At 47.0% G+C, this 24,328-nt stretch overlaps 3 protein-coding genes across 3 annotated transcripts; 1 reads left to right on the top strand and 2 right to left on the bottom strand.

Moving 5' to 3' along the window:
• Window positions 1-332: 332 nt before the first annotated feature.
• Window positions 333-7,509, bottom strand: LOC124681964 (probable inactive histone-lysine N-methyltransferase SUVR2). Its single transcript, XM_047216738.1, has 9 exons — window positions 7,458-7,509; window positions 6,625-6,887; window positions 5,933-6,347; window positions 2,053-3,125; window positions 1,587-1,852; window positions 1,408-1,474; window positions 1,252-1,302; window positions 746-839; window positions 333-631 (listed from the first exon to the last, which is right to left on the bottom strand). The coding sequence occupies exons 2-9, from the start codon at window positions 6,832-6,834 to the stop codon at window positions 597-599; spliced, it is 2,211 nt and encodes a 736-aa protein (XP_047072694.1). The 5' UTR covers window positions 6,835-6,887; window positions 7,458-7,509; the 3' UTR covers window positions 333-596.
• Window positions 7,510-7,801: 292 nt separating this feature from the next.
• On the top strand, window positions 7,802-8,154 carry LOC124669552 (mitochondrial import receptor subunit TOM9-2-like). Its single transcript, XM_047206172.1, has one exon. The coding sequence runs from the start codon at window positions 7,814-7,816 to the stop codon at window positions 8,093-8,095; it is 282 nt and encodes a 93-aa protein (XP_047062128.1). The 5' UTR covers window positions 7,802-7,813; the 3' UTR covers window positions 8,096-8,154.
• A 9,001-nt stretch (window positions 8,155-17,155) lies between these two features.
• LOC124669656 (nuclear transport factor 2-like) lies at window positions 17,156-21,004 on the bottom strand. Its single transcript, XM_047206255.1, has 9 exons — window positions 20,806-21,004; window positions 20,515-20,655; window positions 19,572-19,863; window positions 18,681-18,967; window positions 18,428-18,593; window positions 18,219-18,337; window positions 18,037-18,102; window positions 17,714-17,789; window positions 17,156-17,548 (listed from the first exon to the last, which is right to left on the bottom strand). Exons 1-9 carry the CDS (start codon window positions 20,836-20,838, stop codon window positions 17,382-17,384), a joined length of 1,347 nt encoding a protein of 448 aa, XP_047062211.1. The 5' UTR covers window positions 20,839-21,004; the 3' UTR covers window positions 17,156-17,381.
• Window positions 21,005-24,328: the final 3,324 nt, after the last annotated feature.

Raw genomic sequence — 24,328 nt, 5'->3', positions numbered from 1 at the left:
TGGCTGGCTCCAGTTGTAAGGAGATGAGGAGTTCCTGGGCAGGAACGGAGGGCCTATGCCATGCCGCCACGTCCTCATCCATTGGCCTTTTCACCCATTTCTCTGCCACGTCATCCTTAAGTCGATTCAACCAAGCCCAGATAGCGACTGTGAGTAGAGTGCCAATTGGTCCAGGAACCAATGGCCCTTCCAACGAAAGCAAAATCAACTGCGAAACACCAAGGATGACAGCTAGAAAAACTAAAACTGGGACAAGATGCAGATGCAGAATCAGCTCAGTTTAGCTAGAGAAGAAGGTTGCAGATAAGTTTGCAATAGTAGTAGGTAGGTAACAAAGGTTGCACATAAGTTTTAACACTTTCCTAGCATGGTCTTGCCGGACTGACAACAGTAGCACGCACTTGCTCTGCAGATCATCGCTTCACCCCCAGCCCCAAAATATGACCCAGCAATCTTAGCTGCTCCTGCTGCTGCTGCAGTAAACGGTACCGGCCACAGGCATCTATCTACACAACCATCGAAGACAACCAAACTACCTCCTGCTGCTTCTGCCAGCAAAAGTCCTCTTCTTCACCTCCTCTTGACCCAGCCACTCCCTAGTTTCGACTTGCAGCTGCTCTGGCCCTCTTCCCTGCAAAAAACATCGTCCATATGTACCACATGATTCCAAGCGCCTGAAAAATAAGTGACCACCCAGCCACCAAATATATTCCGAGTTTTAAGCAGTAAATGAAGGGTGACATACTTGAATTCTTACGATCGCGGCAGTACTGACTTCCACACATGCAACGGAATGCCCGATCGGTGCTATCACTAGCATCAAAGTCGATGCCATAGTCCTGGAATCAGAATTCAGAGCAAAGGTTACTCGCAACAAAAATATATAAATCTCTGACAAGGCGAATCTTCTTATTTCCTTTCAGCTATATACTTGGAGAATTTGATGTTTCGAGTGCTGGTCAACAGGCTACCAGTAACATTACTTTTTATCTAGTAAGGCATGTGAAATAAGGCCCCTGAAACATCACTACTTTACGTGAACAACGATTTAAGCGAAACTCATTGGTTAAACCATTGAATTTGGTGACCACCTCTAATGATGGGGTCAGCTACCCATGTTTCCTCGTGAAACAAGCTACTTACATTGTACCGGGATGAAAACTTCAGCAGTGTATCATCATTAAGGGTATCACCAAATGGTGACAGCTAGTTTTTATGCACTAGTGTTGAAAAAATTACACAAACACTTACCCATGTTAACTCCTCAGAAGCCTCGACTTTCTTGGCGGTGAACAATGCAAGCTGCGTTAATAGGGAGGGGAACATCAGTTTAGTCAATGAACCTAGCTACAAACAAATCTCCCTTGACAAAGAAATCAGTGTCTATTGCCAAAAAAAAAGACTTACATGATAATAGCGATGATCAGGAGTCTCAACTTCAACCGGGATGAGAACTAAATTTGCATCATGGCATCTATATGGCAGAGCATTAGTATCGGATGCAAATTAGGTACAGATCTATATGAATACACAAGGTTGCCAGGTTAATAAACAAATACTCCGTAAGTGAGAAAACAATCAGCTACCTGTGGTTGACAAATCGCCCAACATTTCCATAAAATGTCGGGTCGATGCATAGAGCTTCCTCATCTCTTGGTGCCCCTTGAGAACCCCAACTTGCGTCAAGGAGCAGTTGATGCAAATGCTTGCCATTTTTGGCGTTCTCAACGATTCTTCCATGTAGTTCAGAACTTGTTAGTATCTCTCCAACATACTCGCAGATGAAAGCCCCTTTCGGCAGCCCATCCTGTGTGCGTAGCCCCCAGCCCTTCCCTTCACTTGTGAAAAACACCTGAATCATGGAATAAGGATAAGCTCATATCCATGCTACAAGGAAGAAACCTAAGTGAAGGGAAGAAAATGAAAGATCTACTTGCTAGTATTCACAAGAAACGTATTAACATGTAAATAAATGAAGGTATGCTAGTGACCACTACTCCAAGTGTACAATGACGGTAAACAAACTACTGAAGTACTGATGTATAATATTACCTGCAGATTGCATGTTATCCCCCGCTGAACCACACGGTTTCCGCATTGCATATCACAGCCACATTTACTCCAGCACTCTTTAATGAATCTTCTGGCAAGATGACCTTTGCATGGATCTGGTAAGGCCTCAGTCTTGTATCTTTCAATAGGGCAAGCTTCACAGTAGAACTTGTTATGTTTTTCTGGGAACTGATTAACAGCAATACACTCGTCAATGAATGATGTCCTAAGCAGGCCCTCCGGTGTATATGCAAAGTCATCTGCAGTTGACCTTGCACAGGCACATGGAAGTGGTGCTAATAAGCAGTTGCCTGAACAACCTGCACAGCAATTATCACCACCAATCCGTGCGAGTGAGGTGTTGACATAAGCACTTTGGAAGACGAGATTCTTTCTGATGTAGTAAAACAATGGCGGGCAGCTCTCATCAGTGAAGTCATTTTTAATGGGTATTCTAACCCGTTCTTCTCCCTTTGAAATGTCAGCAACGTCATGGAGTGGCCTTTGTTCAGAAGGTAACTCGGACTCATAAGGAACAACCCAATTCTGAAAGCTGGGTCCTGAGGATTCAGGTGCTGATGATCCTGGGAAAACAATACCATTAGCAGCACGCTGACACGCAAGCGGCTTCACAAAAGGTGCCACGGCCTCTTCTTGCGAGCTGCCACCATTGCTTTGAACTTTAGAAAGCGCAGCACCATACTCTGCAACATGTTGGCATACCTCATTCATCATTTTGCCAATTGAAAAATCAGGAGGAAGGGTCTTATATGAGCGGAGACATCTATCCTCGATCATTTTGAAGACCTCGTCCAAATTAATGCAGACCTCTGAAGGGTCAAACTTGCATTTCAATGACATCTTCACCTCACCCATAGTGGATGAAGCTACATCAAATTCGACAGAAGGTTCCTGCTGATTATTATTTTGAACAGTAGATCCCACCCCATTCTTGACGGCATGTTGGCTGCTGTCCAGATTTTGATTGTGGTTAACTATGCTAACTCTAGCATCAGCGCCAGAAGTCAACATGCCCCTTGTTTTACCATGTTTAATTAGCATGTTCTTCCCACCTATTGAAGTTTTTATTAAGCAAATACAGTAGGTCAAATCAGAACGAGAACATTGCCAACAGAAATTCATAGCAAATTGAGATTGATCATCAGAATTGCATATCCTCACAACTACTATTAAAAGCACGAGTTGAGGTTAACCCAAAATATCCTGATTGTCAAACCACCCGGATTCAATGATCTGCATTAATTACATCCTTAACAGAGGACGAAGTCTCTAATCACAACAAATCCCCTCATACGACCCCTCGCACGTTCCTATGCTAGATGCAGCCACCCACTCTCACGCCGTCCCAGTGCCACAGTTTCCCCTCCCTCCCTTCCTCCCATCCCAGCGTCGCTGCTGCACCGAGGTACCAGCCGAACCGCCCACTCCCTCCCGCTAGTGCCGATGCCACCACGCCTTATCCCCCTCTCTCTGAGTGTGTGTGCCGCTGCGGTGCCCACTCCTCTCTCGCTCCCAGGTCCCCGTGTTGCTGCCCTGATAAGGCCCCAGACGACCGACCGCAACCTCAGTCGACGCTGTTCGTGTTATGCATACATAAGCTGCGGTCGGAGGGGAAGAACCTGCAGTGACAGCTTGGTATTATGCAGCACTGACACGGCTCAATTTGCATGTCGGTAGAGGTGACTATGAGACGAGCAACACTTTCCAGTGCTTCAGTTTATAAGAAAGAATTTTCAAAACCATAACATCATTTGGATAAGAGTATTTCAGTACAACTGCTCTGATTCTTATTTACGTGCTCTTCATTTGTACAGAGTTTGTCGGAGACAGAAGTGTTGTTGATCATTTGTTAATTTGGCTTAGGAGCATTGTGAGCTTTAGTTAGCATTCTGATTCATGGATAGTCTATGACGTATATATGGATAACATACATGTATAAAGGATGGAAGCTAGGAAGCATGTGGCATAAATGGTGAATAAGTCTATGATGCTAGGAACTAACAAGTTCGTGTTTATTGAGGTCAATCTGACTGGCAAGCGAAAGAGGAAACAAGATATATGGATGTTGTGATCGTTTTATTCTTGGCTCTCAGATCAACTGAATATATGATTTCCACATATCAGCTACAAACTTGTGATTTTCAGTTTCAAAAAAAAAACTTGCGATTTGATGACTATGTAGTTCCTCTTTATTTCCGCTTGCTTGCCACAGTTGAGTTCGACACTTTATTAACTGGTGATATTAATGGGGGTACTGCTACATTGTTGTTAAAAAAGGTAGTTAAAACTGGATCCAGTTTTAACATGTAAAAATAGAGCTACTATTATATCCAGCTAAATTAATATTAACAGTCCCTGGGTCTCTCCCTAAAAAAGACACTCAAACTCCTTAGATAAATAATGAATTGCTTCGTTGAATCCACGGAACCGTTTTCATATTCTATTTTTTCAATGATTTCAAAAATTTAGTTTTAGCTATATACTCACTACATGCATTGCTTCGCTAATATACTGCAATAGAGTATTAGTCAACACGTGCACTGCATGTACATGATTACTAATCCAAAAAAGGGAAGAAAACGAGTAAGCAAAGGGAAGCAATTTGGTAGTATCAAGGAAAGTCGGTTTGATTTCCAGAACATACAAACATTTGATGTGTGAAATACAGTTTCATCTATAACTAAAGCAAAACTTACACAAAAGCATGAGTACCTCTAGCATGTTCTTTAAAAAGCAAACACTTCTAGAATTGGGAGCATTGGCTATAATGGTGAGACAAGGCAAGAAGAAATTGTGAGACTGGCAAACAAAAGAGGAAACAAGAGATATGGATGTTGTGCTCGTTTTATTCTTGGTTCTCAGATCAACTGAATATATGGCTATGTACTTCCTCTTCTATTTCCACTTGCTTGCCACAGTTGAGCTCGACACTTAATTAACCGGCGACATTAATGGGGGTACTGCGACATTGTTGTTAAAAAAAGTTGCTAAAACTGGATCCAGTTTTAATATGTAAAAATAGAGCAACTATTATATCCAGCTAAATTAAACAGTCACTGGGTCTCTCCCTAAAAAAACACACTCAAACTCCTTTGAAAATAATTAATTGCTTCGCTGAATCCATGGAACCGTTTTCGTGTTCTATTTATTTAATGATTTCAAACTTTTCAGTTTTAGTTACTCACTGCGTGCATTGCTTTGCTAAAATGTACAAACTTGTGATTTGATGACTATGTACTTCCTCTTTATTTCCGCTTGCTTGGCACAGTTGGGTTCGACAATTTATTAACTAGCGACATTAATGGGGGTGCTGCGACATTGTTGTTAAAAAGGTTGCTAAAACTGGATCCAGTTTTAATATGTAAAAATAGAGGTACTATTATATCCAGCTAAATTAAACAGTCCCTGGGCCTCTCCCTAAAAAAAGACAATCAAACTCCTTTGAAAATAATTAATTGCTTCGCTGAATCCATGGAACCGTTTTCGTGTTCTATTTTCTCAATGATTTCAAACTTTTCAGTTTTAGTTATACTCACTGCGTGCATTGCTTTCCTAAAATGTACTATTGTAATAGAGTATTAGTCAACACGTGCACTGTATGTACATGATTACTAGTCCAAAAAAGGGAAGAAAGCGAGCAAGCAAGCAAAGGCAAGCAATTTGGTAGTAGCAAGGAAGTCGGTTTGATTTCCAGAACATACAAACATTTGATGTGTGAAATATAATTTCAACTATAACTAAAGCAAAACTTACACAAAATCATGAGTACCTCCAGCATGTTCTTTAAAAAGCGAACACTTCTAGAATTGGGAGTATTGTTGGCTATAATGGTGAGACGAGTCAAGAAGAAAATGTATACCTCCGATGTTGAGACGCTTGTCAACAGAAGCAGCTCGAACATCAAATTCAGATTCAGGCTTGGACTCTTCTAAGAGGAGAACACCTTGGGGACTTTCAAGCAGCAAATCTTTATCCTTACTGCGGGTGACACGAGCAGAAGGTTCTCCATGGCCACCAGATTGGTGCACTGCTGGCAAAGCCATAATTGCTTGACTGGCGGGTTGCAGCGCCCGTCCATGCACACGATCAGCCGAGCTCATTCTGGGTCTCTTGATGAGGGAGCTTTCATTGTCACTGACATCTACGTCATACCGACTAGCAGAAGCAGAAGAGTGAGGGTGTTGGTACTCTTGCCTGGCCCATGTTGAGCTGTGAGGCCCAGAATCCTCATTCATCCCCTGATGCGAGAGAGCAGCCGGATCCTCATCCACCCCCTGATGCAATCAAGAAATTGTGAAGTCTCAGAATCAAGCAGTAGTTAAGGTCAAGGTTGAGGAAAGCGGAAAAAAAGCGTCGCTTATGCGCGCTGAAGCGCAATGCGGAAGCCTTCCGCATCGATTGCATAAACGCTTAAGCGAAAAAAAAAAAGCGCCGCTTATGCGCGCTGAATCGCTAAGCGGAAGGCCACCGCACCAATTACGCTTAACGCTTTCTTGAACCTTGGTTAAGGTAGGGTGGTACGCAAAACTGAAAGGAGGCATTTGTACGTACCTGAGAGGTTGTTGCGGGCATCGGTTCGTTGCTTCCGTCCTCGAGCATGGCATCGATGAGGATGCGGTAGTTGTCCTCCTCAATTGGTTCCCAGTTGTCGTCAAAGAGCTTGAAGAGGCGCTTGACAACCTTGCCGACCTTCGTCTTGGTGAAGCCGAGAGCCTTCATGGCATTCCAGGCCTTAAGGCCCCTCTCCTTGTTGGAACTCATGGCCTTCAGTGAAGAGATTCAGGGGTCACTCCTAGTCAGTCTCACTGCTAATGCTGCAAAGGGCAGGGCAGGAAGAAGAAAGAGTAAGTTGAGGACACAGGAGCAAACCATCCTAATACAAAAGTAGATGTATTTGTGAGTAAGCCGCACATTATTATTGTTTGTAGATTCACGGGGTGGCCTGGCCGTGGCCTCCCCGGTTCCATTACAAGAACGAAACCAGCAGTTCGAACAGGTTCAAAATACAGCGGGTAGGTTTGCACAAAATACAAATCTAGCTCTGCTAGAGGGGTCCGTCCGCGAACCAAGAAACTAGCCAAGCTCCGCGGAGTTTCCTCCGAACCGAAACATCCCAGCGCAGCGACAGATGATAATAAGCTGCGCATTAACTGTAGGTTCCGTTTGGGAAACCCTAGAGAAAGAGGAAAAATGCCCGATTTTGCATCGGCTCGGGGGGGTGAATACTGGAAACCCTAATCTTTGAAGGGAAGTGATCCCACTCGGCATCAGATTGTACCAAAAGAACATCATCCAGAGAGGGAAGGGGGGAGGGGAATGCGCGTAAAGATAAAGAGGGAAAGTAGAAACTTTTGATTCCTAGAGAGAGGATCGTCGGCGTATACCTGCACGCGCGGAGGAAGGGGATGGTATCAGCGAATGGTACGGTCCATTGTCGGCTGGCGCGAGGTCGGGGAGGGAAGGCCGGGGTTTTCGAGGTGGAGTCTGTCCGGAGGAAGACGAAGGCGACGCGTCGGCGGAGCGGTGCGAGTGCCGTGACTGGCTGCTGACTGACTGACACTAGTACTGCCACGACATGGGCCTGGGAATCAAATTGGGCCTCCATGGGCCCATAGACGGCCCAGTAACCTCACGGGTCCAATAAAAGGCCGTTCTGGAAGGGAAATGGACGGGAAGCAAACCCTAGCTCGGTCATCGCAGCTCGACTCCACAACCGAATCCTCCACTCCAGATCAAAGCCATGGCGTCGTCCTCCTCTGCTGTGAGCAAGCGCGGCGGCGGCGGCGACTCGGGCGGCGTGCTGGCCGCGATCTCGCGGTCGGCGGTGGCGCAGCACGGGCGCGACGCGGCGGCGGTGGCGGGCAAGCTGCTGCGGAGCACGGGCAAGGCGGCGTGGATCGCCGGGACGACCTTCCTCGTGCTGGTGGTGCCGCTCATCATCGAGATGGACCGCGAGCAGCAGATGGTCGACCTCGACCTCCAGCAGCAGGCGCTCCTCGGCGCGCCGTCCCTCGCCAAATAAACTCCGCCCGCTTCTCCTCCGTCGGCTCCGAATGGTTTCTTCCGTCTCCGCCGTAGCCGCCGCCGCCGCCGCTGCTGCGGTTCTTTTCGTGTTATCATCATCATAAAGTTGTCGAGAATTTTATCAGTAGCCTATGTTATTGAGAGGAAAGAGTTTGTGGTATGATGTGTGCTATGCTAAACTGCTTCTGCTTGGTACTATCTGAATATCTCGAGGTTGTGTCTTGTCTTGTTCAACTATACTGCAGCATTTTGTGGTGTCTATTAGAGATTTAGAGATGCATTTCGTTCATTCCTTTGTATCTGATTCAAGGCCGATCAGATGCTTGTTATTAGCTATGGAATGTGCCATCTGATTCCAGGCCGATCTTAGTACGATTTAGAGCTAGCTTGCTACTCTATTATCTGTATGATATCCACCAGGATGGTTAGGAAGCTAGGGATCATCCTTGAAACTGATCCTCGTAGGCAAACACTCCAGATGGCAGACAGCAGCTCTGTTGCGGAGGAATGGTGGAAAGCTGGTAGCATTGGTCTGGATTAGAATGGTGAGGTTGCAACAGAGCGGCAAATGCGAGCAGATGAAGAGAATGTTAGGCTGGGAAGGAGGCAGTTGGTCTTACTCTTTAGATAACACGGTGATAGTGAAGTTAGAATTGCGGCTCAGATGTCTGTAAAATTTATCGAGATAATGTTTGCATCACAACAATATTAAACTATGTGTTGTACTGTATATAATTTCATATCAAAATGTGATTCCCACATCAAGTTCCAAAATATACAAAATCTGTTCAAGAGGGAAGGTTGTATTGTAGTGGGCAGTGGACAGCATTGTTGTGTGACACAATTTTCCATCATCGTTGTTCATCAAATCTTAGTGAGAAGTTGGTTTTCCATCAATTCTATGTTCTGTGCTTAGGGGTTGGGGTCACAAAAAATGCAATGATGCCTAGGTGATCATCCAGGGAATCTGATAAAATGATATCTCAGGGATCATTGGACCATAAACTGCTTCATACTCCTGTTCCAAATTAATTGACTCGGATTTTGCTAGATACAAGCCAAATTTGCGACAATTAAATTGTTACGGAGGTAGTAGATGGCAGCACCGGCAGCTGCATCCACCGGTCATACCAGGCTAGGACTCTACTGTCTTTTGTATAGACTGAGCATGCTTTGGATTGGTACTATCTGAATATCTAGAGGTTGTCTTGTCTTGAACTATACTGCAGCATTCTTGTGGCGTCTATTAGAGATTTAGAGATGCATTTCATTCATTCCTTTGTATCTGATTCAAGGCCGGTCAGATGCTTGTTAGCTATGGAATGTGCCATGTGATTCAAGGCCGATCAGATGCTTGCTACTCTGTTATCTGTATGATATCCACCAGGATTGCCAGGTTAGGAAGCTAGGGATCATCCTTGAAACTGATCCCCGTAGTCGTAGGCAAGCTCTCCAGATGACAGAGCAGCTGTGTTGCGGAGGAATGGTGGAATGCTGGTAGCATTGGTCTGGATTAGAACGGTGAGCTGGGAATGGAGAGGCAAATGCGAGCAGATTAAGAGAATGTTAGGCTGGGAAGGAGGAAGTTGGTCTAATTCTTTAGATAACACGGCAATACTGAAGTTAGAATGGTGGCGCAGATGTCTGTAAAAATTATTGAGATAATAATGTTTACATCGCAACAATATTAAAACTATATGTTGTACTGTATATAATTTCATATCAAAATGTGATCCCCACATAAGTTCCAGAAAATACAGAATCTGTTCAATAAGGAATCCGGAAAAAAGGAAAAGGAAAAAAAAGACACTTTCCAATGAAATTTATCATTTTCGTTTCTCTTTGATATAAACATATCGGTGTTGTTTGAATTTGTGCGGTATGCTTCATTATATATTGCCATGTCTAACCCGAAGGTTGCATTGTTGTGGGCAGTGGACAGCATTGTTGGGTGACACCATTTTCCATCATCTGTGTTCATCAAATCTTAATGAGAAGTTTGAGGCACCGGTTTTCTGTCAATTCTATGTTCTGTGCTTAGGGGCCGTGGTCACAAAAAACCAATGATGCCTCGGTGATCATCCATGGGATCTGATAAAATGATATCTCAGGGATCATCGGACCATAAACAGTTTCATAGATGGCAGCAGCGGCAGCTGCATCCACCGGTCATACCAGGCTAGCACTCTATTGTCTTTTGTTGAGACAGTGAGAATGCTTTGGCTTTTGGGACGGAGCACTGACCACAGTTCGGAGCCGGGGAGAGAATGCTTGGATTTGGAACTGGGTAGCTTCTGGTAAGCTATCAAAATGCGTACGGTGAGGCTGCACAATTATCACCACTCACTGAGGCACAAGCAACACGATGCTAACATAGATGAGGAACAACAGAAAAAAAAACTACGAGCACACACACACACACACCTGAAACGACATCACAAGAGGTGGTGCCATATGATGGCGATTTACACAAAAATAACCCAAAAGTGGAAGAAAAGCACAGACTGACCCTCTGGCGAAACTATTTCACGGAACTAACCCTTTTGTGTGGCGCCCCTCTCAAGGGCGCCACACATGCCCATGTGGCGCCCCTGGCTCTGGCGCCACACACCCATCCGACGTGGCCCGTCGACGCTGAGCCTGGTGACCCCGATCCGACGTGGCAGCGACGAGTGGCGCCGCTCCGGCCGGCGCCACTCTTGAAGTGTGGCGCCCGGGCGCCACACATTGACTTAAGTTTGGCGCGCGCGCGCCCAGCCCGACACAGGTCTTTCTTTCTTCCTCTGTTCCTCTTCTCTCCTCCAAAGGCGCCCGGTTTTCTCTCTCCCCTCTCTCCCCCCACCAAATCAACCACCAAATCGTCAGATCTGTCCGTGGAGATCGTTCCCAACTCGTTGCTTGAGGTAATCTCCTCCGTTTCCCCTCTTTTCATCCATTGATTTTGTGTATTTGCTCCAATCTATATGTGAAACCCTAGATGTGGATTTGGTTGATTTGAGGGTGGAGATGGATTTGGTTGGATGTTAGGGTTGTTGAAGTAGAAGAAATGGTAGTGTGCTAGTTTGTATGGGTAGATTATGTTGATTATGGTATCTAATGAACACATGTGTGTATGTGTTGTTCCCATTATGCTAGGGGGATGGAAAGAATTGTTCATGTTCATCATGTGGACAAGGATGCTTACTTGAAGGGAAACATAGAGCCGGACCCGGAAGAGGTTGACTTGGTGTTTGACGTTAGCCCTAGCTTTGCGGAGGTGGTAGCACAAGTTAGGGTTGAGTTGAATTGGAATGAGCCAAATGATGGTATTGAGCTAGAGGGAAGGCATAATGTGGGGTTTGGAATGCACACCCGTTGGAAGATAATTCGTATCTACTCCGAGCAACGTTGGTCCATTTACAAGGAGACGGTGGCCGGGTCACAAGATAAGGCTTTGGGGTTGTTTGCAACCAAGACGGTTGAGGCTCGTATCGAGCTTGACCTTAACCGGCCCTCCTCCCCCGTTCGAGAGAGGACTCCTCCACCCATGAGCCAAGAAGAGGCCACTCAATTTCCCATTGTCCAATCTCCCATTGCCCAACAACCTCCGTTGGATAATAAGTATGATGAGCACGAAGATGGTGATGATTGTTTCGAGATGAATGGCAACAATGTGGGTGATTTGGATAAATATTGGACGCAAGAGGAGATGGACCACTCCATTCCTTATTCCCGATGCTATGCGTCGGACTCGGATGATGATGGACCCGAAGAGGAGGTTGACGAGGATGGCTTCACGGCTAAGGAAGCCGAAAGAGCCGAGATCTTCAAGAAGGTAACCGGACGGGATATCCGGGTACCATTGTTCCGTGATGTTAGTCTTGCGGATGGAGCCGTGGTTGATGGTGGCAAAAGTTTACTTCTTGGAGCTAGGCCACTATCCAAGAGAGATGTGGATGGTAGGACGGCTATGATCTCTAAAGGGCTAACGTTTGATACATTCTTGGAATTGAAGATATGGTTGAAGGAGTTCTCCATTAAGCATCATCGCCCTTACATCGTTGTTCACTCGGACTTGAAGAAGCGGTACACGCTAAAATGTGTGGATAAAAGGTGCCCATGGGTTGTCCGTGCACGACCTTTCAAAAAAGGGCCCTCTTGGCACATAACAAGTTGTGTAGCCACTCACATGTGCCGGGGACCGAAGCTTGATGGCAAGGATGCACAGCCGGACCACCGTCAACTCACATCCGAGTTCATTGCATACAAGCTCTCGGCGGAGATATCATCACTTCCTATCATGAGCATTAGGTCCGTGCAAGATACGGTCAAATCCCGGTTTGCCTACGACGTCAAGTACGGGAAGGCATGGAAGGCCAAACAAGCCGCATTCAAGATGTTGTACGGTGATTGGGAGGAAGCATACAACCGTATCCCTAGGTTGTTGTTAGCGATGGCCGCAACTAACCCGGGCATGGTGCATGTGGTCGAGCCTTCCGCAACCAAAATGACATTGCATGATGGTAAAAGAGTGAGGGTATTTCACCGTGCATTTTGGTCATTCCAGACAATGCACGAGGGCATTCGAACATTGTAGGCCCATCATAGCCGTGGATGGTACCTTCTTGACCGGTCAATACAAGGGCACACTATTGGTGGCAATAGCAAGTGATGCAAGCAACCGTTTAGTACCATTGGCTTTTGCATTGGTAGAGATTGAGAACAATGATAATTGGCAATGGTTTTTCCATATATTGAGGACGAGGGTCATACCACCCTCAAAGGAAGTGTGTGTCATCTCCGATCGTCATCAAGGAATTCTCAATGCGGTGGAGGTTCCAATTCCCGGGCATGCTCCCTTGCATCACCGATGGTGCATGAGGCATTTTTGTGCGAACTTCTACCGGGCATGCAAGAGCAAAGAGTTGTCTGACCTTCTTCAAGATTGTTGCCTCGCTTATTCGGAGCGCCGCTTCGCAAACCTATACAACGGCTTGCTGAAGCACAAAGACCTCAACGCGGGTGGTCAAGAGTTTCTTCATAGACACCTCGTATTTAACTCAAAGTGGGCGAGAGCTTATGATGAGGATGGGAGGAGATATGGCCAAATGACAAGCAACATGGCCGAGTGCTTCAACAATGTTTTGAAGGGTGTCCGTGCATTGCCCGTGACGGCAATCATTCAATACACATTCGAGAAGTTGAATGTCTATTTCGTAACTACACCGATGAAACGGAGAAGGAAATTGCTTTGAATGCCGAGTTCCCAAAGAAGGTTCAAGAGTTCATGGATTTTCGAGCGAGGAAGGCCGACTCCCAAACGGCTACATGTTATGATAATGTTGATCGGGTTTACCAAGTGAATGAGCCGGGAGGCACCACACAAGGTGGTGTCCAACACGGAGGCCGGGCTTTCCGTGTGTCCCTAAAGACATGTGAATGCACATGTAGGAGGCCCTCTTTGCTTCATTTGGCTTGCTCCCACTTGCTAACAGCGGCACGCACTAGACGTGTCGACTACAATAACCCGCTCACCACTTCTTCAAGGAGGAGAGAGCTCAAGCGGAAGCTGCAAAGACGGAGGAGCGCCACCACTTCTTCGATTCGGTCGTTCAGTTGGCTCGTGACTTAAGAGAGAAGGAAGAATTGGCTGAAGAAGCTAAGAAGAAGAAGGCAAGGGGGGAGGGAGCCTTTGCGACGCAGTGATGTCCCTTTGGCTATGTTCTTGTTGTCGAACCTTTATGTTGTCTGAACCTTGATCTTCTCGAACCTTCGTGTCGTTGAACCTTATTGTAATTCAAACCTTGATGTCGTCGAACCTTATTTGTCATTTGAACCATTATGCTTGTGTCAATGTGTGGTACATATTCAGTGCAATGTTCTTGTTGTCAAAACTGTTGGAATATGGTAGGATTTTTCATGGTTTTAACACAAGTCAATGTGTGGCGCCCTTCCCCCTGGCGCCACACATGCAAGTGTGGCGTCCGTGGCATCGGCGCCACACGTGCCAACTTATATGAACTATTGGGTCGAAAACATCCGTGGGCTCCGGACGATAAGTCCTTAGCCGTTTTGGCGACCTCTTTGTGTGGCGCCCTTCCCACTCGGCGCCACGAGGTGCTTGTGTGGCGCCCGTGGCATCGGCGCCACACATGCCAACTTATATGAACTATTGGACCCAAAACATACTGTAAGACAAATCGTGCGGGACTTAGCCGTTTTGGCGACCATCTTTGTGTGGCGCCCATGGCATCGGCGCCACACAAAGAGGGTCGCCAAAACGGCTAAGTCCCAGACGATTTGTCTTACAGTATGTTTTGTGCAATTAGACATGCATGTGTGGCGCCGATGCCACGGGCGCCACACTGTGCAATGTGGCGCCGATGGGAAGGGCGCCACTCATTGACATGTGTTAAAACCATGGAAAATCCTACCATATTCCAACAAAACTGCCATCATGTCGAAGCTATATCATACACACATCATATCAACAGCCATTTCGTACACACATCATCGACATAACATCATCATACCTAACATCGTAGCACATAGTTTCATACAATTTAAGATAGAATTCAAACAACACGAAGCAACGAAGATAGAGTTGACAACACTCGACGTTCTAACTATCGGTGTCGGAGCCGGATTCGCCGGTGTGGGGGTAGTGCACACGGCAGGCGGTGTCGTCGAATACCTTGACGATCATCTCGCCGTCCCCTCGTACGGAAGGTGAGCCGGCAGCCGGGCTCGGAGTTGGAGGTCACGGGCGAACTTGTCCCACCCCGTGTGCGGGTACATCTTGCCCTGCCCGTCGAACGAGAACCTCCACGGGCCAGCGGCGAGGCTGCAGCTAGCCTCCCGTAGGCCGCAAGTGCGCCGGCTCGACGCCGTCGACGAACTCGGCGAACTTGTCCGGTAGCCGCTTGATGCCGAGTGGGTCGTCGTCGATGCGGAGGAGGAACTCGAAGCAACGTTCGTCATGCGAAGACGATGAGGATGCAGGTGACGGTGATCGTGGGGCCCTTGCTGCTCCACCGCGGCGGCCCCTTCCCCGGCCCGGGGGGCGCGAGACCGCGGCGGCCGCCCCTTCCCCGTCCACCGCACCGGCCATCCTACATGTTTACATTTTTGAACCATATTACGATCCATTCAACTAACAAATATGAGTTACTCCATCACAAATACTAGCCATACATGTGGGTTCATACACATACATACACATACATACATAGAGTTCATACACATACATGTGAAATTTCTTATGTAGATTTCTACACATCTATGGTTGAAACACATGCATACATGAGGCTACCATCTCCAACACAAACAATACAATATAGAGTGCACAAAAGAAAAAAAAACATGTCTAGGGTTCATGTCCAAATCTAGCCCGATCTATGAAATTAGTGGATGAATGGAGAAGATTTGAAGGAGATTACCTTGACAAATGGATGGGGAACGATCTCCACGGACAGATCCGACGATTTGGTGGTGGATTTGGTGGGGGAGAGGGAGGAGAGAGAGAACCGGGTTGGGGAGGAGGAAGAGAAGAAGAGAAAGAAAGAAGAAGGGTCGAGGCTGGGCGCGCGCGCGCCCAAACTTAAGTCAATGTGTGGCGCCCTTCCCGGGGCGCCACACTTTCAAAGTGTGGCGCCGGCCGGAGCGGCGCCACTCGTGCCGCCACGTCGGATCGGGGTCACCAGCTCGGCGTCGACGGGCCACGTCGGATGGGTTTGTGGCGCCGTGAGCTAGAGGCGCCACATGGGCACGTGTGGCGCCTTTGAGAGGGGCGCCACACAAAAGGGTTAGATTGGTGAAATAGTTTCGCCAGAGGGTCAGTCTGTGCTTTTCTTCCACTTTTGGGTTATTTTTGTGTAAATCGCCCCATATGATTCAAGGCCGGTCAGATGCTTGCTACTCTATTGTCTGTATGATATCCACCAGGATTGCCAGGTTAGGAACGAACACTCCAGATGGCAGACAGCAGGTCTTTGTTGCGGAGGAATGGTGGAAAGCTGGTAGCATTGGTATGGATTAGAACAGTGAGCTGGGAACGGAACGACAAATGCGAGCAGATAAAGAGAATGTTAGGCTGGGAAGTAGGCAGTGGATAGCATTCTTTAGATGACATGGCGATAGTAAAGTTAGAATGGCGATATCTCAACAATGTTAAACTATCATGTTATATTATATATATATTCACATCAAAATGTGCTCTCCACATCAAGTTCCCAAAAATACAAAATAAAAATCAAGAAGGGATCTGGAATAGAAGGAAAATAATATAAAAAGGGACACTTTTCAATGAAATTTGTAATTTTCGTTTCATATCGGCATTGTTTTAATTTGTTTGGTATATGCTTCATTATATATTGCCATGTCCAACCGGAAAGTTGTATTTCCCATCATCTGTGTTGAACAAATCTTAATGAGAAGTTTGAGGATGTTTTCAATCAATTCTATGTTGTGTGCTTTGCGGTCACAAAAAAAATTGAATGATGCCTCTGTGATCATCCAGGGAATCTGATAAACTGATATCTCAGATAGCGGCAGCTGCAGCCACCGGTCATACCATACTATTCTCTGCGAGAGTTGAGACGGTGAGAATGCCTTTGGACGGATTATAGAAGACATCTACTGTTCAGACGGGGAGAGAATGCTTGGGAACCGGATGGCTTCTGGTAAGCTGTTGAAAATGGGTACGGTGAGGTTGCACAATTATCAGCACTCACTCAAACAATACGATGCTAAGATAGATGAGGAACCACAGAAAATACAGCATAGCTGGTACGAACAGACACACACCTGAAACGACATCACAGGAGGTTGTTCCTGGCCAGGGCAGCGACTAGATAACGCGCCAGGCAAGCCAACAAAGCTGATCAAATGATACATCAGGGACCATCTAGTATCCAACCCAAAAACAATCTTCATAGATGGCAGCAAGTCGGTCATAGCAGCATCTGTGGTGTTGCAGTCTTTTGTTGGGACGGCAGAACTGCTTAGGCAAAGATGCACGACCACAAGCAACATCACACGCAGATAGATGAGGAACCACACAAAAAACATCTTTCTAACATAAACGAGAAGGCAGCAATAGCAACATTAAGCATCTATCGATAGTTGGTACGAACAGACAGCATGACGTTCACTTGCTGTGACAAACTCAAGAAGCCAAAACCCCAAAACCGCAAACGCAGCCTAACGGAATGGAGCGCTCCAATAGTCAAGTTTTGGACCTCTCCTGCTCCCTCCCACAGATCAAAACCTCTTATGATTTTCCTCTTCTAAAGAGGAAAGGAACATCAGTTCCTCGCCCCTAGTATGCCCCTCTCGCCGTGAGGGGCACGCTGGTAGCCGTTCGACCTCCCACGGCTACTGTTGTTGTTGTACTCGTCGCCTCTGGCGTATCCTCGGGCACCTCCACCGCCGCCACTGCTGCCACCAAAGCGACCTCCTCTGCCACCCCTTCCTGCCAAGTGTAAACATGCTCAACATCAACAACAGAACAGGCAGCTTTAAGGATTTCCACTTATAGCCAGTACCACCATTTTATTAACATTACTGGTCAAAGCAATAAGAAAGGGAAGATGCCATCAAAGCACAAACTGACTACTGAAAAAAGAAATCAACTTACTTCCTCCTCTTATTCCACTGTTAGGCTTCCGCTCCTCCACATATATCTGCCGCCCATTTATTTCAAGTGGTGAAGCCTGAAACAAACCAACACGATATTAGAATGACCAGTGGCACTATGATAACAATCAGCACTACTATTGATTGAATGGAAGCTAAATACTGCCACGACACAACTAAAGGCAACAAACCAGTTGACAAACTTTAGCAGTATGACAGCTGCAACAAACTTAGTGTACCAAGAAAAATAACATGATTTTTTTACCACACGCAAAAATTGAAGTGTATGCAACAATCTGATGTGAATTTTCTATTAACAATTACCCGTAATGCATTGTGGACACCACTGAGTTCCTCGAATTCCACAAAAGCATAGTAGCCACCAGTTTCCTGCAAATTCCACACAAATATGAATCATCTGAAAGATAGATATTCATCTTACGGAAATAAACAAATCTGCTCTGTTTTTTATAACAAATCTATTCCACAAATGCATAATAGCAAACCTTGCGGCTTCTAATAGCAACGCCTTCAGGAATGAGCTGGCCAAACTTCTTAAACTCATTCTCAAGATCAGCCTCCAGTACATTTGATGGTACATTCCCAACATAAACAGATCTGCTCTCTGTTTTTTATAACAATGAAGATGCGAATCAGTAAATGTATGACACAATTCAGAGAAGGAAAATTATGTAGGCTTAAAGTAAAGTCCAACCTTCTTCCTCATGGGCTTCCCCATAGTAATCAGATTTGGGCTTATCTGCTGCCATCGATGAAGTCATAACCGGTGCTGCCTGGTTTGACTCGGTTGCAGGGCGAGGTTTGTTCACAGGTACAGCCTGGGCCACAGGGACCGGAGGTGGGGCTTTCGCGCTTCTTAGCTGCATGAGTCATAGCCATTGTTTTAAACATGTGTCAACTAGATGTCCATACACAATGCATAGCAAAATAAGGGAAGTCACACATACAATGGAAGCATAGGTCTTCTTTACGGGCTCCCCAACAGGTTCCTCTACGTGAGGAGCCTGCACAGGTAGTTGTTGCACTGGCTCTTCTGGTGCCACTGCCATTCCATTTGAAAAGGAAGAAACTGGTTCCTCTGGAAGAGGTTCATCTCCCCAGTTGTCCGAATGAGAAACGACTTGCTGTGGTGGCTCAGAGTAAGCATAGTTGTCAACGGCATCATTTTCTTCAGATGGCATTGGAACAGCATATTGTGTTGTTTGACTTTCTTCTTCATGAATGTACTCTGGACCTGCAGGCAAACCATGAACACTTCCATTAAACATGATTCATGGAAGACAATGATGTTTCTCCATGAAAGCATTAGAATGTGGAACCATCAGTGATTATCTTGTATACTATTGATATCATCATTTCGTTTATTGTCCATAGAGATTAAACATGATAAATTGCCTGAAGCGGCAAGTAGCAAAACAAGACCAGGAACATGATTCACGGGAAACACTAATGTTTCTCCATGGAAGCATTAGAATTTGAAATCATCAGTAATCATCGAAACAATCAAATTCCATTTTTGTCCATATATATTGAACATGATAAATTGCCTGAGTGAGCACAAAGCAGTGCAGCTTATTTGTGGGTGCCACTGGAAAAAAGTTACCAAAATCTTCTCTGAAGTTAATGAAACAAAATAACAGAGAAACGGGAACAGATAAAGTAACATATACACAGGCAACACTGAGCAGATATAGCATGTTTGGGAACGTAATAGTAGCATGAAACAACAAAGATTAATTAAAATGTAAGGAACAAGCAAGAAATGGTTGGAGCGTAATAGCATTATTAAAATGTAAAGCTGGGATTTTTAGATGCTTAATTTGGAGAATAAATCTTACTGGTCTGGACGGTCGACGCCAAGTTGGTCTCAAAGTTTTCCTGAGGAATCCCCTGTGCAGGTTGCACTTGTTCTTGGTCAACAAAGTGGAAATAATCATTGAGAACAAAGTAACCTTTCTCCTGAGGTGCAAGGAAAAACGTCTGGATAAATTTCCGTTGGTTGATGTACTCTTTGGTCTGTACAAGACCAGAGACCATAACAATCACCCCATCTCCCCATGAGTTGGTAAAGTTGGCAGTTTTAATCTCGATTTGGGTGAAATTGAGGGACATGATGAGTGAATGAATGTCCTGCAGGTAAACAAGTAGCCAAGTAAGTTGCAGAGGAAAGACGCATGAGACATAAGTAGCCGCAAAGTGGCATATAGTTGACTCAGGGGCAACAAGTGTATCTGGCGGCATCAGCCGGCATAGTGAGGCAACAAAACAGCAGCAACACGTAAACTCCACTCGGCAGCAGGACCAAAAGGCGATGCTAATAGTAGACTCAACTCAGGCGACAGACGAACAAAGCGACAAACGTAAATTCAGCTATGCGTACAGGACAAACCAATGACAAGATATGGCAAGATACAATATTTGACTGAATTTTAAGCTAAGAGCTACATGTGTATGCCCACATTAAACTGCTACTAGGCAGAGGGGGCAAAAAGCGATGCTAATAGTAGCCTCGGCTCAGGCGACCGACGAACAAAGCGACAAACACGTACTTCAGCTACGCGTACAGGACAAACCAATGAGAAGATATGGCAAGATACAATCTTGATTGAATTGAAGACAAGAGCTACAGGCATGCCCACATTGAGCTGCTACTATTGGTCAAAGCAGTCTTTTTTTTTTGTTCCACATCAGTCGCAGAAGCAGCGTGCGTAAACGAATATGCCTTGCATAGGGCAGATACAGCAGTGAACATAATAGGTAGATTGATCGACAGACGCATACCATCATAGAGTTGGCGGTGGTGCTGATTCCGGTGACGTCGTCGACGCGGATCATGGTGCTGGCCTCGTTGTAAAACTGGTGGACGACATCGGGGTTCTGCTGCAGCAGGTTGTAGTAGTTGCGGAGGAAGTACGTCCCCACCTGCCAAATCCAATCTGAACATCAGTCGCCGATCCGAGCACGCGAGGCGAGGGCGCAGGGGTTTGGGCTAGGGTTTTGCAGTGCACCCAGTCCCAGTACAAGAAAAGAGAGTATGCACATGAAGGCAGCGGGGAGGGAGTCCGGACTTACTTGATTCGCCGCCGCCGCCGCCGCCGAAGCCATTGGTGAGTCGAGGGAGAGAAACCCTAGATCTGCTGGGCAAGATCTGAACTGGAATCCGCCGCCGCTGCAGCAGCCACCGCCGCCGCGCCGCCGCGAGAGGATGGGTCGGCGCTGATTGCTCGTGCGTATTTGCGTTGCGCTGTTGCTGGATGGGAGTGGAGAGGAGAGATGGATTGGTGGTGGACTCGTCTCTTATTGTGACGGCCGGGAGAGAGGAGAGAGAGGTTGCCCTACGATGCGATTCGATCTCGCTTTCCTTTCAGGCTCCTTTCCATTCACGATTCTGTTTTGATTTCCTGGCCCATCAAGGGTTTGGTTTGGGCTTTTGCTAGGCCCGGTAGGATTTCTAGGCCTAAGGACAATGGGGGTGACGTCATCTTTCTGTCAGTATTGCCAAGTAGTATATTGATGGATTAGACAAGAGAGAATAGAGAAAGAGAAGGTCGTTGTGTTGACGTCAGAAACCCCCTGGCGGGCAGAGACGGGCAACACCGTAGAGCCGGGAACAACTAGGGCTGCGGCTGGCCCCAGTCCCTCAGAGCGACGACGCCGAAAGCCTCCCGGTCGCACGCGCCGATGTTTATCACAAGGGCGTGCCACTCGACCTATACCTGGTCGGGAAGGTGTGGATGATGCCTCACTTAGTTTCCCTGCGAGGCACACACGTAAACATTAAATACGAGCCTCGATCGGCTCTCGAGTTATCCCGTGAATCGGCTCAAAGAGCCGATCCACCCATGATTCGGACGGGGTGTCCGAATATATGGTGGTCCCGCTTGATCAAGATAAAGCTAATGAGATCTACGACGATCTAGTGTTTTCACCGCATAATCGGATCGTCCTACTCCGGAGTTGGGCCTCGCGGCCACGCACGGTGATCGTAGCCGATCCTAAACAAGGCCTAAAAACCAACACGAGGTTGATCCCCGGAACATCCCGCTTAGGGCCAACGAACGACACCCTACGTGCCGCCGGATCCTCCCCCTTTGTAAGGCCTAACTATTGCGGATATTAAACTAATCCTTGTAGAACAAGGAGCAACCGTAACGGATCGGATCTACTAAACTATGATCAAGCGGGTGCCGCCCCTACACCTAAGATAGGTGTAAGGGCGGCTAGACATGCAAGGGTTGCACTACGAAAGCATGTAATTCGAAGAACAATGCTAACCCTAACATGTCTAAGATAACTACGTTGCTCGCCATCAAAAACGCTTCGGTACGAGCAACGCATGAACAACGTGGGCAGTGAGCTTGTCGCCTAGATCGCAAGATGCGATCTAGGCGCATGATGCTTACTCGGTAGAAACCCTCGAGACGAAGGAGTTGGCGATGCGCCGAGATTTGTTTGTGGTTGAACGTTGGTTGTTGTTTATTCCATAAACCCTAGGTACATATTTATAGTCCAGGGGACTTTCTAATGTGGGCGTGCACTAAACCGTGCACGAGATAAACTCTAACTTCTAGACTGATACACAATCTACTATATTAAGATACACGGGCAATTAAGCCCAACTTGGCATAAAAGGCCGATTCACGTATTTCTTCCATGTATATATCTTCGAGTCCATCTTGATCGTGGCCCACCTCTGACTTGGTCAAATTCGGGTGATAACACATGCCCCCCTGGTTTTGGAATTGATAATTCCAAAATCACTCTGTTTTTCCTCGTTGGGTCATGTCGTGGTAGATCAGAACCGTCGCAGAGTTTTTCATCATGATAACTTGCCTTCTCAACTTCTCTGCACGATTTGACAGTTTTGGCACCACGTCCTCGAGAACTGTTCGAAATTAAACTTCCACCTTCTTTTATTTAACCGCATCGAACAGTACTCTTCTTCATCCTCTTCGCATCAGCACTCCCAAAAAACCCTTCTCTGCCACCATGTCTTCCTCCTCTTCCTCTTCATCGGGTCTTTCTGCGCAGTCCTCTCCCTTCCGCGAGCCGACGCCGGAGTGGGACCCGGTGAAGGCCCATGCGGCCAATATCCGCCGCGCCATCGAGGCCGGGGACGAGCCGAGCCACAACTTCTCCATCTGGTCAGAGGAAGATAAGTCCCTGACCGACGGGGAGAGCGACCTCCGCTTCCTTACCAATGCGGAAGCGGTGGAGGAAAGCGACGAAGACCACCTTCCCTGGGACGGGGCCCCCTCCTCCGAGGAGGCGGAGGAGGAGAAGGAGGAGGAAGAAGAAGATGACAGCTCCTCCGATGAGCCGCCGGCCAAGCGCCACCGCCCCTGGCCTGGGAACCTCAGCGACTTCGACGGCGACGACGACGCTGACGAGGAGGACGAGGACCACGAGGGTCCTGCCGGTGGTCGCTACAGCAGCGACCACGAGCCGGCTGGGAGCAGCGCCGACGACGGCGGCGATGACGACGACGAGGGCAGCAACGGCCCCTAGATAGGATCTTAGCCTAGGGCCAGCAGTAGTAGTCGGGGCAATGTACCCCCTAGGACCTCCTTCCGAGAGCAATCGGCTCTTTTTGTAAGAAATCTAGTTTATCAATGAAGAATTTCCTCAACTTGATTTTGCCGACCTCCTTCATGATAATTTAGCCGGTTGCCCTTCGTGCGGAGCACCGCCGACTGTCAATTTGGTCAGTGCTTAATGAGCCGATGGCAGCGCATCGGTCTCTCATGACGAATTCGAGATAGGTCCATCCGGATCTCCAAACTCCCAGCCAAACAAAGCCAAACCACAATCGTGCGAACCCCAGACCTTGGAAATGCAGATCCAGCTGAATGGAATGTTAGAGCTAGCGGCAACAACTCCCGAAACAATGTCCAGTCTTCTTATCAACTTTAAATTTCTGACATTCTTCTGCCGCATCCTCCTCTTCCATATCCCAGCTGATCCTCTTTGCCTTCAGGAGATCCTTAGGACTGTCGCTGGATCAACTCGACTGCTGAAGCTAACACTTTTGCAGAACAGGCATTATTCGCCTGCAACTGTCCTTGTGATGCCTCCTTTCTTTGTAGCGACAACTGGCCCAGAGCCCACCAAACGATGTGACCCCTTCTTCAAATTCCTCCGATCAGCTCCGACAGTTCCCTTCTGCAATAATCCACCATCTTTCAAACGAGCTGTGATGTAGAGTAAGCCGATTCCCACGAAATCGGCTCCTCAGTACAGGAAATCTTACGGGCGAGCTGCCCCCCGAGCTTCTTCCGTCCCAGTCCTGCGTCTTGCTGATCAGATCAGCTCATCATCTTTGGCAGGCTGATACAACTTCTGGTGAAGATGTTTTGAATTAGCCGATTGCTTCACCATCGGCTGTCCTCATGGTCCCAGAGGAGATATGCTCCCTTCGTCGGGCTCATCCTTAACCCGCCGATCTTGTCGTTGGTCAGGGTTGCTCCAGTTGATATCGCGGACAAGCATTAGCGTCTTCAATGAGAAAAAAAGGGCAATTCTGGTCACCAAAACTGACGCTTCTGCTGGCCCCGCTGAACCTCTTGAGTTGATGTCTGCGCATTGATGGCGTGTA

This window comes from Lolium rigidum, chromosome 1 (genome assembly GCF_022539505.1).
Source record: "Lolium rigidum isolate FL_2022 chromosome 1, APGP_CSIRO_Lrig_0.1, whole genome shotgun sequence".
In the NCBI taxonomy this organism is placed as follows: domain Eukaryota; kingdom Viridiplantae; phylum Streptophyta; class Magnoliopsida; order Poales; family Poaceae; genus Lolium; species Lolium rigidum.
Note: the sequence above shows the minus strand (reverse complement) of the source record. Positions and strands in the feature narration are given on the sequence as shown.

Bases quoted from the DNA above. Each gene is read 5' to 3' on its own strand.
- LOC124669656 (XM_047206255.1), bottom strand. From the start codon at position 20,838: ATGGCTTCGGCGGCGGCGGCGGCGGCGAATCAA. The intron at 19,864-20,514 runs GTATGCGTCTGT...GTTTACCTGCAG, and splicing joins CCACCGCCAACTCTATGATG to GACATTCATTCACTCATCAT. The intron at 18,594-18,680 runs GTATGTGTGACT...TGACTCATGCAG, and splicing joins AGAAGACCTATGCTTCCATT to CTAAGAAGCGCGAAAGCCCC.
- LOC124669552 (XM_047206172.1), top strand. From the start codon at position 7,814: ATGGCGTCGTCCTCCTCTGCTGTGAGCAAGCGCGGCGGCGGCGGCGAC.
- LOC124681964 (XM_047216738.1), bottom strand. From the start codon at position 6,834: ATGAGTTCCAACAAGGAGAGGGGCCTTAAGGCCTGGAATGCCATGAAG. The intron at 6,348-6,624 runs GTACGTACAAAT...TGATTGCATCAG, and splicing joins TGCCCGCAACAACCTCTCAG to GGGGTGGATGAGGATCCGGC. The intron at 1,853-2,052 runs GTAATATTATAC...TCCATGATTCAG, and splicing joins GGATAACATGCAATCTGCAG to GTGTTTTTCACAAGTGAAGG.